This window comes from Stegostoma tigrinum, chromosome 13 (genome assembly GCF_030684315.1).
Source record: "Stegostoma tigrinum isolate sSteTig4 chromosome 13, sSteTig4.hap1, whole genome shotgun sequence".
Lineage (NCBI taxonomy): Eukaryota > Metazoa > Chordata > Chondrichthyes > Orectolobiformes > Stegostomatidae > Stegostoma > Stegostoma tigrinum.
Window position 1 is genome coordinate 14,269,981 of NC_081366.1, and position 16,742 is coordinate 14,286,722.

Here is a 16,742-nt window from a genome sequence, read left to right on the forward strand (position 1 = left end):
ATATCCTTCCCCAGATTAGAAGATCAAGACTGCACATGATATTCCAGGTGCAAGGTTACCAATCCTTTGTACTGCTGCAGCAAAACACCGCTGTTACTGTACTTCCCTTCCTTGGATCTAATACCATCCATAATTTCCTTTGTCAGCAATGGTTGTGCCACTTTTCACATTGTATTTTTGTTCCATATGGGAATGAACAATTGTTGCCACTGATCTATGCACTTTTTAAACAGTTGCCATTGCCCATCCACTGACATCTCTTTCAGTAACATTACCCAATATACGAAAGCCACCACAGCCTCATGCCATTGTAGTTTAATTTATTTAGATTCAAGTCTCTTATCTCTGAATGAATTACGTCACTATTCATTTTAGCAAAGAATTCTGTCTTATTATGGTGACTCTTCCCCAAGGAGCCTCACACAGATAGATTACTTATTATTCATCTTTCATCAAACAATACCCATTCTAGGATGCCCTGTTCTCTTGTTGATTGCTCAAATTATTCAGCTAGATGACGGTCATATTCACAGTCTAGAAATTTCGACTGAATGGTGGTGTTATTGCCCAAACTATATGCAGTTTAAAGTCACCCATAATTACAGCTATACCTTGATTGCTTGCATTTCTAATTTCCTGTTTAATGCCTACTCCAATGTTTCCATTACAGGTTGAGGTGTTTCTGAACGCAACCTATTCTGATTCCACTTCCCCAATGTGAACATCCTTCATCATTATAGCGTTAATTTCCTTTTTAACCAGCAATGCTACACCAGAGATAATAGGAACTGCAGATGCTGGAGAATCCAAGTTAGCGAGGTGTAGAGCTGGATGAACACAGCAGGCAAAGCAGCATCAGAACATAGAACATAGAACAATACAGCACAGAACAGGCCCTTTGGCCTTCGATGCTGCGCCGACCTGTGAACTAATCTAAGCCCCTCCCCCTACACTATCCCATTATTATCCATATACTTATCTAATGAAGGCTGACGAGGAGGAGGAAGGCTGACGTTTCGGGCCTAGACCCTTCATCAGAGCCTCCTTTCCCTCTTTTTCTGTCCTTTCTGAAAATTGAATATCCGTGTATATTCAGTTCACATGTCTGGTCTCCATAATCCTAACTGTATCAAAACTGTTCGGTATCTATTTGCGCAAGTTCATGAACTTGATTGTGCAATCAGACACAGACTCTGGAAGGTTTGTAGGAATGAGTGTGCAGGCCAAGGAGAGCAGTTTTATGGTATCAGAAAGCAGAGAGTAGGTCGATGGGAGCCAGGCAGCCAAGTCATTCTTGGGAGTTATGAATGGTTCGGGCAGTGTTGTGACTCTAGCCAAAGGAGGGTAGGGATTTAGGAGGGGCTTAGGTCTATAATACGCATGTTATGATGTTGGGTAGATTATTCCAGAATTGGAAGGCAGGAAGTTAGAATTTGTTGGTAAAAATGATAGTGGAGGAAGTAGTGCCATGGTCCCTTTCAGAGGTTGTGCTTTGTGCTTGGAAGTTGAAAATGCAAGTGCATAGACAATGCCCAAATGGAAACGTTTTGTACAGAACAGTCAAGCAGCAGTTTTTTCCAAGACAATGAGTTTGAATTTAGCCACCTAATTTAAAACATGGACCTGGATTCAGAAACCCAATTGAATTTAAATCTGATGGTGTTGAGAACTTGAAACCAATCTTGTTATAAGAATTTGATTGCGTCATTGTGGGTATATAAGACGAGGGTATTTGGAAAATTGGGGAGGGCCACTTGCCACCTGCCAGATTTAGCACCATTTAGCTCTCAGAGAAAGCCCATCGAATTAATCAAAGTTACTGTGGTATTTTAACTCAAAGTCCTCATTGAAGAAATTATAGAGATAAAACATCCCTGACAGCAGAATTAGCAACAGAAACACATTTATTGTTACTTGTAAAGTGAAGATCAGGGAGTGTAATCCCTTTAACAACAGTTCTGAGAGATTTTGCGGGAAAAGGTGCATTTCTCTGGGTGTTTTGGAGTAACTATGAGAAGGACATCCCTGCTCCCATCAGAACAGATTGGGGCTTGTGTTTTAGTTTACTTCTCTGAAGCGTTCAGCCATTTCCCCTCAATAACAAAACTGGGGGCTGCAGTCCAGGCTCTCGGCTGTTTGAGCTCGGGATCTGATGGTTCATGTATGGGATCAGAATGGATTTGGACAGATGTATACAGACATGGGGATTAGTATCCTAGAACTGTAAATAAAATTTAGTGGAGAAAAATCTGTTTCATTTCAGTTACATGTTTTAGGTTAAATTCAAAGTGTGGAAAAGATCTCCTCACATTGCTAAAGAAGGTCTGGGATTTGAAGATGCTTCCCAAATTTGCCAAGCAAGTTTAGAAAGACAAAGAAAGGATATACTTTTAGAATTACCAAACAGTTTAAGTTTAGCTTCAAGGATCAGTTTGGAAAGTCCAATCAAGACCGAGGAATTGAAAGAAGGACTAATGGAAAGATTGTCAATTCCAGCAATACATTCATTTCTTGGAGACGACCTGGCAGGAACAAAAGTCGGAGTGACGCTCCAAATAGTGGAGCAGCTGAAGAAAAACAAGGGAACTGAGGAGTTAAAAGAAAAATATCCTGGAAGTTTTCTGGATTGTGTGGTGACAAGATCCCACAGTCCTAGATTGAAGGAAGAAGGAAAAATCAAAGAGAAGAATGAAAGAGTTGAGGCCCAGTTAGCTGACACCTGGTTTGAGAAAATGTAAAGTAAGAACCTAAGCAGGTAGAGGATCAGGCAGAGAATTTTAGTTCTGAAAGACTACTGGAATGATCACAAAAAGATGAGACAACAAAAGATGATTTTTTTTGTGCTGACTCAGAAAAGGAATCAGAATATATTTTGAGTGCTATCATCTCAAAGATAGAATCGTACGACAGAGCCTTAGCAGTTTAGTTGCTGAGGCAAAATGGGCAGAAATGCACCTGATTGCATTGCCGGTAGCATACAGATGGGATGTATTATGGATAGCACACTAGTTACTGGTTGCAGCTCATTTAGGAGTGAGGAACAGCCAGGCTAAAATACAAAAGCACTTCTACTGGCCTGGATTGCACAAGGACGTGGATGAATTTTGCTGCATCTGTGATTCTTCAAATGGTCAGAAAGAGGGGCAGTAATAAACACAGCATCTTTGATGCCACTTCCCATATTTGAAGAACATTTTAAGTGGGTCATGATTGGTTGTGTAGCTCTCTTCCCTAAAACCAAAAGTGGCAACCAGTATTTGCTGACCATATTGGATGTAACCAACAGATTTCTGGAGGTAATTCCATGATGGGATGTCAAGGCAAAAAGGGTTGTGGAAGATTTGGTAGCTTTCTTTACACATTATGGCCTACCCTGGGAGATTCAGACCAAAGGTCCAATTTTACTACCAAAGCATTTAAAATGGTCATGGATAGTTTCGGCATCAAACACTTTCAATCAAATGTGCGCCATCCTGAATCCCTGGGAGCATTGCAAATGTAGTATCAGATCCTCAAATCCATGCTGAGGGCTTATTGCTAGAATTACCCAAATGATTGGGATAAAGGTATCCCATTTACATTGTTTCCCATGAGAAATGCCCCAAAGGAATCAACTCAATTTATTCCATTTGAATTGATATTCTGACATGAAGCAAGAGAGCCTTTCAATCTAATTCAGGAAAAGTTGTGAGGCCTGAAGTCAACGATCTCAGAATTGGATAATATATCTGAGATGAGAAAACGATTAAACAGAGTTGGTGAAATAAATGGACAACGTCCGAATCTGACACAGGATCTAATGAAGCAAGAAGCAGATAAGAAATCGAGTTTGCCCGTGGGATAATTTATTGTTGCTGTTACCAGTGGAAGGAGACCCCTTCAAAGCAAATTGTAGTGGTCCCTATCAGATTGAGAAGAATTTAAATCAGGTGAATTATTTGGTAAAGATGCCAGATAGTAGCTTTATTGGGTATGTTGTGTGAAAATGTTGAAACCCGACTAATCACGTGGAAAGGGAACTGGAGAATCAGGCATGAGTTCCTGCCCCTCAGAGTGAGGAATGATAATCTGAATCACTTGATTTTGATGCACCTCAGAGTAAGTTAAATTATGAGGAAGTCCTCAGAGAATAGGATAGGATAGTGAACTATCTGTCTCAGGAGCCGACGGCTGATTTGAAAGGTTTGTTGCAGAAATATGAGGACATCTATGGAAGTAGAATTGGAAGGACTAGTACAACAGTCCATGAGATTGAAGAAGGGAATGCTGCTCTGAAAAATCAACACTCCAATAGACTTTGTCCTCTTAAAACCGCACAGGTACAGAAGGAAGGGGAAGTGATGCTGCAAGTAGATATCATCGAATCAAGTCAAAATGAGGAAGTTCATATACTGTGTTGGGTACGAAGCCTCATGGTCCTCAGTGGTTCTGTGTGGAATATTGGAAGGTCAACGCTGTAACTAATTCAGTCTCAAACCTAATTTCAAGGCTGGAGGACAGCATGGAAAAATTTGCACAAGCCACTGACACCACCAAGTTGGACTTACTCTGTGATTACTGGCAAGTCCCTTTGTCAGAGAGAGCGAAAGAAATTTCTGCGTTTGTAACCCCAAATGGCTGTATCAATTTAAAGCAAGGCCCTTTAGTATGAAGAATGTACCAGCCACGTTTCAATGACTTATGAACAGAGTTGTGGCAGGATTGACACATTGTGCCATCATTTGAGATAATGTCATGATCTTTAGCCACTCATGGAAAGATCACAGTGCATTTGGCAGAGCTCTTTGAAAGACAGTGGGAGGTAAAACTAGTTACAAGCTTAGCAAAAACTGAATTCACAAAGACAGAAGTGACATTCTTCGGACATACCATCAGACATGGAAGGATGACCCCAAGGAACCAAAGATGAAGGCCATTGAGGAATTTCTGAGACCATCCTCAAAAAAAGAGATGCCTCAATTTTTGGGACTGAATGGATTCTACCTGGAGTTGTATGCCGAACTTTAATAGAATGGTGGCAACACTGACAAGTTTGTCAAAGGAGAACACAAAATTTCAGTGGACAACACAATGCCAGGAGGCTTTTAAGAATTTAAAAGCCGTATTAACCACCATACCAGTTTTAGTGACACCAAATTTCTCAAAACCCTTTAAAGTCACGATCGACGCCAATGATATCAGCGTTGGAACTGTGTCAATGCAGAAGGATGATGGTGGAATTGAAAGGCTAATTGGTTATTTCTCAAAGAAACTCAATATTCATCAGAGAAAATACTTGACCATTGGAAAATAATATTTGGGTTTGATACTGGCCTTCCAACATTTAATGCGTTTACCATCAACCCAGAACTCTAAGAAACCAACTTGCATCAAACAACTGTCAAATTTGCTTGAGTAAAAGTTGCTGTCATGTAAAAATCGACACCCTATTTTTGGCAACAAATCTGGAATTTTCCATATATCTCATATCAAAGTTCTCCCTAGTTCTTCACAGATAACATTTGTGAGTCAATATATTATTCTGTATATAAATATTGCGAAGAGGGAATGAATTTTTTGTGCTATTTTCTATTTTGACGTACAATTCACACCAATATTAGACTATGAGTTTCTTAAATCCAGTATCAAATGAGCACCACAATTAGTGTAACTAGTGTAATACAATGTCTACCACACCATCAGTTCCTATATAAGATAGTCCTGTATACATTTACTTCACTGTGATTACTGTATCCCTGATTGACTGGTTGATAATTTCTCACGGTTACAATGATTGTGAGACTGTGCGATGGTCAAATGTCTGATAACTTTTCTATCAGAAATAGGAACTTAAAATATTGGTTTGACAAACTAAAACTACCATCAACAAGTGAAAACAGAGATACATGGAAGAATTTAGTGTGAAAATTTAAGCCGCATCGTTTCAACCTCCCTTTGTGTGCAGATCAGCTGAGCTCAGTTCTTCTGTAGTCCTTGTTGAATTATTGTAATTCCTTGTGTTTTTGCTTTATTTGTTCATTCAGAGATCAGTTGGGCTTCTGTTAATGATATGGTAAGTTGGACTGTAGCATGAATTTCAGCACCACAGAAGTATTACATCCGTTATAGTCGTCCTGATAAATTTAACCTTAAAAATTGTCGGAAAAAGTTTGACTTTTAAACAAATATCAATGGTATAGATATGTCTCACAGTTTCATCATAATGCTTTTCTGTCTTTCGTCAAAACACATTTTCTGCTTATACTTTATATTACGGACTTATTTGGCCAACATCGGACATTCTGCTTTTGGAACTATTTCACTTGTTACAATTTCAGGGTCTATCATTGAAAGGGAATAGGAAACAGAAATATTGTTTGTTTCTTTCCATTTGCGCTGTGCTCCTCCAACTCTCTGTCTACAGCTGGTCAAATGGTGCCTTATTCAGACACCTCTATATATTCTCTACTTCACACAAACATAGGCCAAGGTGAAGTTGCTACAGTCCTACCCATTCAGACCAAAGAGATGACTGACAAGTGTTTGGCCTCATTGTCACCATGCCTCAGGTGTGGGATTGGGTTGAGAAGATGGAGCCTTCATGGTAACCTCAGCTAATGCAGGAACTGAGCCTTCTCTATTGCACATCTGTGTGTTGTGAATCAACTGCTCAGCCACCTGAACTAACCAGCTGCACTGCCCACCTACCCCACCGCCCCATCATAAGTGCTTACATCTCTACACCAAATACTTCTTTGAGCATCCTCTTCTTCACCCAAACACCCACTCTCAGCCTCTGGCATATCCTTCTGTCCACCCTCCGTATTCAATGTAGCCATTATTCATCTCATGGTCATCTTGAGATTCTTAATTCCAGATTTTTATTTGAAATCATATTTGACTGTCTGCCAGGGTGGGATTTGAACCTGGATCATTATTTGGGTTTCTGGATTGATGCTCTAGTGATACTACCACTCAGTCATCATCTCCCCAAATTCCTCCCCCATAATCCATATCTCCTGTCACCCCTTCTCCCTCAGCCATTAAGGCAGAATGACAAAATGTGCACTCATTGTGATCATTGTCTTACAAGAATGGAATAAGTAATTGATTGTATTTGCCTCCATTGCTGCAATGAATACTTTGTACCTGTGACAGCATGAACTGGCAACAGGACGCACAGCACTTTGAAGCGATGCGTAAATGCAATCTGATTGGAATGTGATGGATTGAATCCTGTTGTTCTACTGACAATGTAACTATTGGGAATAGCACAACATGGCTGAACCCAGCACAGTCTTCCAGACTATTGGGGACCCCTTCCACTGACCAAAAAATGTACACTATAATTCTGTCCCTCCAAAACAAAATGTCCTCCCCTTTAGAATGGAGCTCTTTTGAACTTGATCGAGAATTGTACAGTTCATTTGAACAACACAAGGTGAGATTCAGATAGTTCTTTGGGCTGGTTGAGAACAACCTGCTTCCACTCACCTGATGTGTTCGTTTTGGTTCCTTTCTCGTGTTTTGGCCCGAATGATCCTTCATTCTTTTCCCCTTTACTGTGAACCCATCATTGTCACAGATGATGACCATGCACTGTACTGATCCACTCTCAGTAAAAGTGCCACAGTCCTCTGCTGAACCTTAGCCTCCCCCTGATCGAGGCAAACTACACCCTGACCCCCAAAGCCCACATGGTTCCAACCCACAAGTTGCAACTCCCCACCTACAATATGCAACTACTCCCTCTCCCAATGACCACTTCCTCCCCACCATCAGGCAAGCCCAGGCGTGAGTCGGCTTCAATAAAGACAGTGCCCCGGACATTATATTTCTGAACCTGGACTAACTTTAGAACAGAAACCTCTGGTCGGGATGTTGTTCAATGCTTTGTCAAAGCTCAAAATAAACAGGGACATTGGCCTGATACACTCCTGACAGTGCTCCAATCACCCAGGAGAGAGCATCCTTGGCGATGTTTCATCAATCAGAGCAAAGGACCGACCCCATGAATAGAAAGGGGGAAATGTTAATGAGCTGCTCCTCCAATCATACATGAGTTGTCCCCTTGCTTACTGTTGGCCCTCTCGTGAAGCTAGTAGCAGCCAATGTGAGTGAGAAACTGGCTGTGATTGGAGGAGTGGTGAGTAGAGAGGTAGCAGTGAGGAAGATGTCAAGGAGACTATTCTGAGAACTCCAAGAACTGACAGTTAAGGCTCTGATGTTGGAAGATGGGGGGATAAGAGCTCGAGCATGTGGAGGTCAGGGTTTCCCAAGATCTGACTTGAGGCAGGAGAGGAGCTTAGACTTTCGTTGAGACTGGAGGAAGCTTGATCCAGATTCGGGAGTTCTATCTGCTAGATCTGGGATGAGGGAAGCTGTCAGAGGAAGGCAAAAGTTGAACACATCAGTCAGAAGACGGGATTGGATGTGTGGACCGAGGTAAGCAGGTTTCGGATATCTGGTAAAGGAGAAGAGGATCAGACAGAGGAAGGTAGGGATGTGAGTGTCAGCCAGTGGAGGGCACGGCTAGGAGCATCAAGCAGTTGAGGGGAGGGTTAAGGGTGTAGGAAAATGAGGGGATGTTTCAGGAGGGACTCAGAGCTGCAATGAAATGCAGGTAAACTATTGGATACCTGCAGGTGAGATGGTGCACCCACCAGCAGAGGAGCAAGAACTTCATCACTGAAGTTTGACTCAGTGGCGCGAATCTGGTTACGTGGCCGACTGCTCTAACTAATTCCATCCAGCCTGATGTTCCTCTCACTGTTCCTGAGACAGGAAAATCCTGTGTCAATTTTCAGCAATCCCAAAATTGCAGTTTATTTGTGACTACCATTAGCAGCAGGAATATGTCTTGTTGCTCAGTGTCAGCTATTGGGAATTTGGTGTCTATGAACAAAGAACAAGGAACAGCACAGGAACAGACCCTTCAGCCAACCAAGCCTACACAGACACAGGATGCCTTTCGAAGTTAAAAACCTTTTGCCACTATACAGTTTGAATCCTCCGTTCACTTCCTGTTCATATATCTGTCGATGATATGCCTCCTCAATCTTGATATCATTCAAAGGGAAAATGTGAAATGATTTCATGATTTTCAACAAAGTCTGTCTTTTCTACACATTGATCTCATCAAAGTTTGCGATGTTTAAATAGTTCATTGTTCTGAAAAAAAATTGATGATACAATGTTTTGATGATAAGTATGCAAATATTTTACTTGCGTAATAATTAATCACGATTTTGCCTTTTCCCTTTCCTTGCCCAATCATAATGTTTTGACACGTGTTTCCCGGTCTTTCTTTTGAAGATTTATCTGGAAAAAATTACACTGTTTATCGCTCAGACACTGATCACAATGAACTCAACCTGGGTTGCTATCGTGATCCTCGCCATTATTCTACTTCCAACACTGCTGCGTGGAGCTGGAAATCAGGTCTTCAATATCAGGAGAGAAACATAGCTTCTGCTTCTGTGGATCAGCCCATCAACGTCAACAGGACTCACTTTGGGAATCGACTAGATCCCAGGATGTCATGGTTCGATGGGCTGAAATTCAATCTGAGGATTGTCCCTGTCCTGTTTGAAGATGCAGGAGTTTATAAATGTTCATTTAATTCATACAAATTTGTGACCATCACATTAATCACAGTTAAAGGTAGGGCACAGAATGTTGATGCTGTTTTCAATTTCCAAGCGATTGTTTGAAATCTAAATGATTTTCTTGTTCACACAGTCACAGCAGAATCCTCTGATGCGGAGACTGAGGGAGACTCCGTTACTCTGACCTGCTCTGTCTCTGATGTCACTGAATCAATCAGACTTGTTTGGATCAATAATGATGGTAAAATTGTTGAAGAAAAGGCATTGAATGGGAGGAAAATGGAAGAGAAGTCATTAAGGCTGATTGTTCAGAAAGCTGACAGAGACAGAGGGAAATGGACGTGTGTTTTGTTTCGACAAAACATGCCTCAGGTTTCAGTCCCATACTATTTGGAGCTCGGTGGTAAGTGACTCAGGGGTTGCTCTTCATACATAGAATCCGATGATAATATTATAACCACTTATTGCTCCTAATGGCAGCAGTAGCCCATCCTTTCTATCTTGTGTATGAGCCTCTACGATGTGCAGCGCATCTTTCCCTGAGATAATGGCTTACTATCTAGAAGAGAAATGATGTAATCAGTCAATTTATCACATTAATGTGAATTTAAAAAGTGGGTGAACATTTGTCAGAGAATGGTAAATGTTGATACCTTATTTCTCGTCAAGTTTGCAGTGAAAACTGATAATCTGCATGAAAAGGTAAAATTGTAAATGAAGGTAAAGTTTGAACCTGCTTACCTTTGCAGACCTTGAATGTTTAAGCAATGATCTTCAGCTCAACTCATGGTATCACAAAATCAGGTGTAAGGAGGAGAGAATGTTGCAAAATCGACAGAGGCCACCCTGACTTTGGACAAAAAAGCCCTGGAATATTTTTAATAGTTATCAAGCATCATAATAGAGGCTGTGGAAGGGAAGTCTGAAGACTAGGCAAGTGCTTGAGGGAGAGAAGTTCCAGTGACTCAGCCTGATCCTAGAATGATCTTGAGAAAGTTTTTTGAGTGTTCCCCAACCAAATAGAGGGAGAGAAAGTCCAACTTGAGTTTTTCTCTGTCTTGCTCATGCAAATGAATGGGGATCTCTCAGAAAATGTTATGGTTAGAGTTCCCTCTGTGTGTCCCTTCGCATCATCTGTGGGTCTCATTGAGATGTTCAAAATGCCACATTATGAATAAAAACACGAAATATCCCACCCTGTTTTCCCTTTGAACTTCCTCTCCAATGCACCATTTGGAGTTTATCACGACAATTCTCATCCTGTCCCACTTACATGTCCACTGTTGATGCCATGGAGTCTCTCTGTGCCCCAGTTGCCACCACCATGAAGCACTTCTCCCTGAAAAATGTCCCTGCACTTGTGAAGATAAGCCTTGTCATCCTGAGCTTCTTTGAAATGCTTGGACCAATGTCAAGGTCTTCACAGAAACCTGGCTGAGGGTTGACAGTGTCTTCCTTTCCATTTGGCTCTTGAGTTCTTTCCAAATCCATCCTGATTTTTATGTTATCAAGTCATTTCAAGAGCACCTGAAGTGTTATAACATTGAAGGCTTTGGTCCAAGTGCTGGAAAGTGAGACTAGTGTTGATTTAGGTTTTGTACTTGTTGGTGCAGATCCTGAGTTCTGAAGGGCCTATTCTGCACTGTATTCTTATTTATGCTGGACTGCAAATGAGGCCATTTAGTCCATTGAGTTACAGATTTTTAGCACCATATTGTGGCTTGACTTGCCCCCTTACTCTTTTGGTACATTTTCCACTGTTGCATTTCACACTTTGTTCCATCCTCCTCCTCTCTCACCTGTCATCCCGGTTTTCTACATCCCATGAATTGAATTGTCCCCTGTGAGATGGATTCACTGCTTTCTTGCTTCAGCTTTGCACTAAATGTCTTCTGATCCTTGAGGATTTCAGCTTCTGTCTGAACTCAGCATGTTGTGGGATCACTTTCACTCATTTTCTCATTATTTCTTCTCCTTGTAAACTCACCAGCTCATATTTACCACAAGTCTCTTGAAGTCATTTCATGTAGCATCACAAATCCATGAAATCAATTGGGTAAGGCCATTTCTGAATGCCATCCACTATCAATTTCTTTCTACATTGCGTTCTTTCTCCGATATTACAAATATGTATGTCTCAGTGCTACTTTAGTATGCAGACTATGAGCTGGGAGATCCCAATTCTGGGAAGAAGGGAACGACAAATTAATTGACGAAAGTACACTCACTGAAAAAGAAATACGTCAGGTCAAGTGTCACACCTGCAGCATATGGCAGTTTCTGGATCCCACACCATCTATGTGAAACCAAAAGAGTAGTGTTCATAGCTTGTGGACCAACAGCATGGTGTCAATGACACTGTAGACTGTTTCTTTAAACTGGCCTTCAATGTCTGTACAGCTCTTTCTGCTCGACCATTGGACGATGGATGGTGTGGAGCTGTCCTTGCAGGCTGAATGCCATTGGGCTTTGGGAAATATTCGAATTCCCTATTGGTTAAGGATGTCCCATTGCCTGTGACCAATACTCCCAGAGTCTGTGTATCGTGAATGATACTGAAGCTTCTCAATTTTCTTCCCTGAGTTTGCTGAACGAACCTTCTGCATGTCCAACAAATTTGAATGGCAGTCCACAATGACCAGGTGCATTGAGCCCATGAAACAATTGCAAAGTCGACATGCAGTGGAGCGCAGGGTTTAACTGGCTATTCCCATTAATGTGAGTGTGCTGCTGGTGGAAATCTTTTTCTTTGTTGGCACTCTGGGCACTGCCTCACTCTGCAGCTACATTGGCATCCAGCTCTGGGCACGACACATAATATCTAAGATCATCAGTCTTGGAAATCCCTGGATGACCCTGGTGGAGTTTGGCCAGTAACTGATGGCAAACTGTACTGAGGATGGTCACCCTCGCTCCCTGCCATAATATTCGGTCCTCTATGGTGATCTGGTCTTGCCGGATACAAAAAGATTTCAATCCTGGCCGCAACAGGCCTTCTGTTTCCCCCCATTCTAACCATCTGTTTTAGGGCTGTGAGGACAGGACCTTTTTGTGTCCACTGTCGGATTTTGTCCACGGTGACTGGAAGCATGTCCAGAAAGTTTGTGAACTGTTCGTGCCAGTGGGAGACAGCTCAAGGCATCTACGATACTTCTACAAACTGAGAACTAGGCCCCAACACTGAATTCTACAAGAAGGTAAGGGCCGCTCCACGTTGTACTCCTTCAGTAGCCCTAGCGGTGGGTAGTGATCTGTTACTATGATAAATTTCTGTCTGTAAAGGAACTGGTGAACTTCCGCACACCAAAGACAACCATTCATCCTTCCTTCTCTATCTGGGAACAATTACGTTCAGCATATACGTGATTGGGTGTCCCTCTCGGTTGGGCCACAGGTAAGCCGGCACTACCCCAATACCGTACGGAGAGGCATTGCAAGTCAACACCACCTCTCAGTTTGGATCGCAGTGGGGCAACACCTTTGATGATGATAGTTGCTTTTTCACTTCCCTAAAGGCTGCTTCATGGATTCACGACCAATCCTAAGGCTGACCCAAGAAAAGCCCAAAGCACAGGTATGGACATGGGAGTCGGCGCTCCCTTGATGGCCCTCACATTCCCTTCCAATGGGTGTAACTTGGTTTTGCCGACTCTGTAACCTGAGCAGGTCGCCCGAGTGCTTGGAACACATATTTTTCCTGTCTAAGGTGTACGCCCACCTGGGGGAAATGGTCAAGCATTATGCCCAAGTTCTCCATGTGCTTTTTATTGGCCTTCCCTGTTATTCGAATGTCATCCAAATAAATCGCAATTTCGGGTAGCCCTTGGAAAATGTTCTCCATGGTCCACTGGTAAAGAGCGCAGGCTGATGATACCCGACATGGCAGTTTGTGTGTAGTGATGTAAACCCTTATGGGTATTAACTGTGGCATATTCTGGGACTCCTCATCCAGTTGCAATTACATGTCCAGCTTCGCGAAGGAGAGCAGTCCCCACCAACATTGCATACACGCCCACTGTGCGAGGGATCGGGTATTGCTCCAGCTGCAAGAAGTGTTTGGCCATTTGCTTTAAACGCCCAAAAAGGCAAACTGAGCTGGAAGGCCTCACAATCAATATGACCATTGCTGCCCATTGTGCTCACCATCAAGAGACACAAGCAATTCTCACTTGTGTCACTACACGCAGTCAACGAGGGACACATAATCGACGGGGATAACGCATTGATCATTGCGGAAGCCAAACAGAAACATGCCAGTGAGTTCCTGGAGGCCTGGTAATCCAGCTGCAACTCCATCACAAACATACCCTGTGTACAAACCACTGAGAAACAAAACCAGAAATAATACCAATGACTCCCAAAAACCAAGGCATATAAATAACAAGCAGGACAGAACACTGACACTTCACCAGAGGTGCATTGACAATGTTACCGAGCAGGGAGACAAAATGTTTGCAACCAAACCCATCGGTTCAGTGAGCACGTTGACATCCTCAGGCACAACCTGAACCACTAATCTTCCCGAAATTTTAAATTACTCATTGTCCTTCATCTGCTCCAATTTAATTCACCCAGAAAATATAGCACATTGTTTTCACATATTGGTCCCAGCCTTCAAGAGCAGGGTCAAATGAATCAAGCATCTCAAATCGAGGCATGATGCCAGAAATGCTTACCTAACTCCAAGCTGACAGTTGCCAGTGAATGTTCTTCAGGCACATCCTGTTTTCTCCCACAGCCACTGAAATGACTGCACAGAGGTTAGTATTCCTTCTCTAAGTCACCCTTTATTTACTCATGCACAGCACACTGGCCATGGCCAGTCAACACAGAGTCAGGCCTCAGCTGAGGATATTCCGATCTCCTGGTTATATTGGTCAACCCATGGTTTCCTGATTGTCCCAGGTTAACAATCCCAGTCAAGAACCTTGTAGTCTGCATAGTCAACCTGGCTCCAATTACTACAGGTAATGACTTCTAAACTTGCAGAGTTACGGTCAGCGTCCATGAAATGCTCACTCACTGAAACTTTGAACACTACTCTGGGCTTATTTCCTTGGATTAGCTCTCGAGCTACTCCACCTCTCATAAGATATCTATGAGATGGCACAAGAAAATTCAGTTCACGGGCACGTTGAGATGAACAACAAGTGCTGCCCTTTCCAGTGACATCACTATTGCACAAAACGTCATTAAATAATGGCGAACACAACCATCTTTGATCTTTGAGCTTCAAAGTCTATTAGTCTGGTGCATTCATTCGGCGTCATATCTGAATCATAATTAAGAACTTCCTGAAAACAAATTGTCTACTGCATTCATAATTACGCAATTAGAAATTGAAATTTATTGTCTCATTTTAGTTATTTTAATCTTTCCTTGCAGGAAGCTTGAATGAAGTGTATGTTCTCCAACAGGATGGGGACTTTCTATTAAAAGGGCCGGACAGTCGTGGAAATGGCTCCACTATCTGGGAGTGGAGGTCACACTCAGGGCAACAAACTACAAAACAGTTGGGAACTTTTCACAGAGAAGGCCAGCAGTGGGCTGTAGAATGGAGTGATGATTACAATAATATGCCGGATATTTCTCAGAGAATACATGAGCAATGCGGTACCCTCAATCTGTTAATGAGAAATCCCACATTTGAACTTGGAGGACTGTTCACCTGGACTCAAACACAGCCCAATAAGAATACCCTGAAACAGACTGAGCTATTTGTTATCAAAGGTGAGTAACAAGAGGTTTGAATGAAATAATTTTCTGTCAGTACATGGAAATTCATAAATCGTTGGAATCCAGTTCTGTTGAGTGACGGCACCTATAAGAATCGGCAACTGACCCTTTCCGTTGTTGCAAAGTCTAAGGTCTTCTTGAGAGAATGTTTATTTGTGTGCTATAAACTGTCTACACTGAGACCTAGCACAGTTGTATCTCTTTTTGGGATCATTCTAATATGGCCTCTTCTATCACCACTGACGTCGCTCACTATTTTCAAGTGTATAGACTTTGCATCCAACTTCATAAAAGAAGAGTCCAAAGTCCATTTCAGGTTACAGGTTTGTAACATTCCATTAGTTATATAGCTTCAGACTGAATGTGAGATCTAAGCTGTTGCATCTCTCTCTCCAGAGTCTGCTCATCAACGTGATTTTTATAATCACTGATGATGTAATTCTCGGATTCTCGGATTTAATCTTAATCCTTTTCTCTACAATCTCAGGTCAATGAGACAACAAAGTTGCAAACAGTCTCACATTAATCTCACTATTACCTGGGAGAGAGATGGAGTTGAAAGTTAGGGAATGGAGTTTAGTAGAGAGATCAAAAATGGCTTCATACTTCCCAATATTAAATCACCCAGCCAAGAGTGACAACCTCATTGAAAAAGCAAAGGTAGTAAACATGGTCTGATCATTAGAATAAGTGGATGGATTGAGAATAAGTGTTTGTGATTCTTGTCATTAGCTTTGGTTCCTAACCTTAACTCCATTTTCGTGTACTTTCTGAGAGGATTGCCATGGAGAGAAAAATAGAGCTGCAGGTGTCAGTGTGGTGTTCACAGTGAATGCTGAAGATGATGACTTTGGTTTTTCAATTCTGTAACTGGAACAAATTGCATCTTATCTAAGACAACGGTAACTTCACAACATTTTGGCAACAGAAAAGCAAGTATGAGAGAAGGTGGAGGGATTGATCAGAGTGTCAGGAATAGACGTGTGGAATCTGACCCATGGGTAGAATCTTCCACAGAGAGGCGTTGAGCTTTGAGGTGGAACGGCACGGAACTATGTGCGGTGGTGACTCACCGAAACGCTGCTAGATTCTCACGTTCATCAAAATCAAGTTCTTCCCAGGGAGACGGGTGGTTGACCTTTTGGATCAACTGCCACTGAGGCCCTCAAAATAATTCCACAGAGTCCGGTATCCCATCACCAATTCACCCTATATGTCCACATGAGGAGGACATGATGCTGATCCATCTCCCTCAGAGCTAGGTCTCAAAGTGAACAATATGTCTGAAACTCCTGTTCTTATCTGTCAGCAAGGGGTCCCTGCTTGGACCATATTAATAGCCCCAAGTAAGGAAGTCATATTCCTGAGATCCACCTGACTGCCCTCATTACAATCACTTTGGCCTTTAAGTGAATAATT

At 42.1% G+C, this 16,742-nt stretch overlaps 1 protein-coding gene across 4 annotated transcripts in view; it reads left to right on the forward strand.

Moving 5' to 3' along the window:
- LOC125458550 (uncharacterized) overlaps nt 1-16,742 on the forward strand; it is a 68,918-nt gene that overhangs the window by 26,507 nt on the left and 25,669 nt on the right. For all 4 annotated transcript variants that reach the window (XM_048543933.1, XM_048543934.1, XM_048543935.1 and 1 more), the window contains 3 exons: nt 9,295-9,642; nt 9,721-9,990; nt 14,973-15,317. In XM_048543933.1, the coding sequence (XP_048399890.1) occupies nt 9,295-9,642; nt 9,721-9,990; nt 14,973-15,317 (963 nt within the window). The remainder of the gene's footprint in view (nt 1-9,294; nt 9,643-9,720; nt 9,991-14,972; nt 15,318-16,742) is intronic.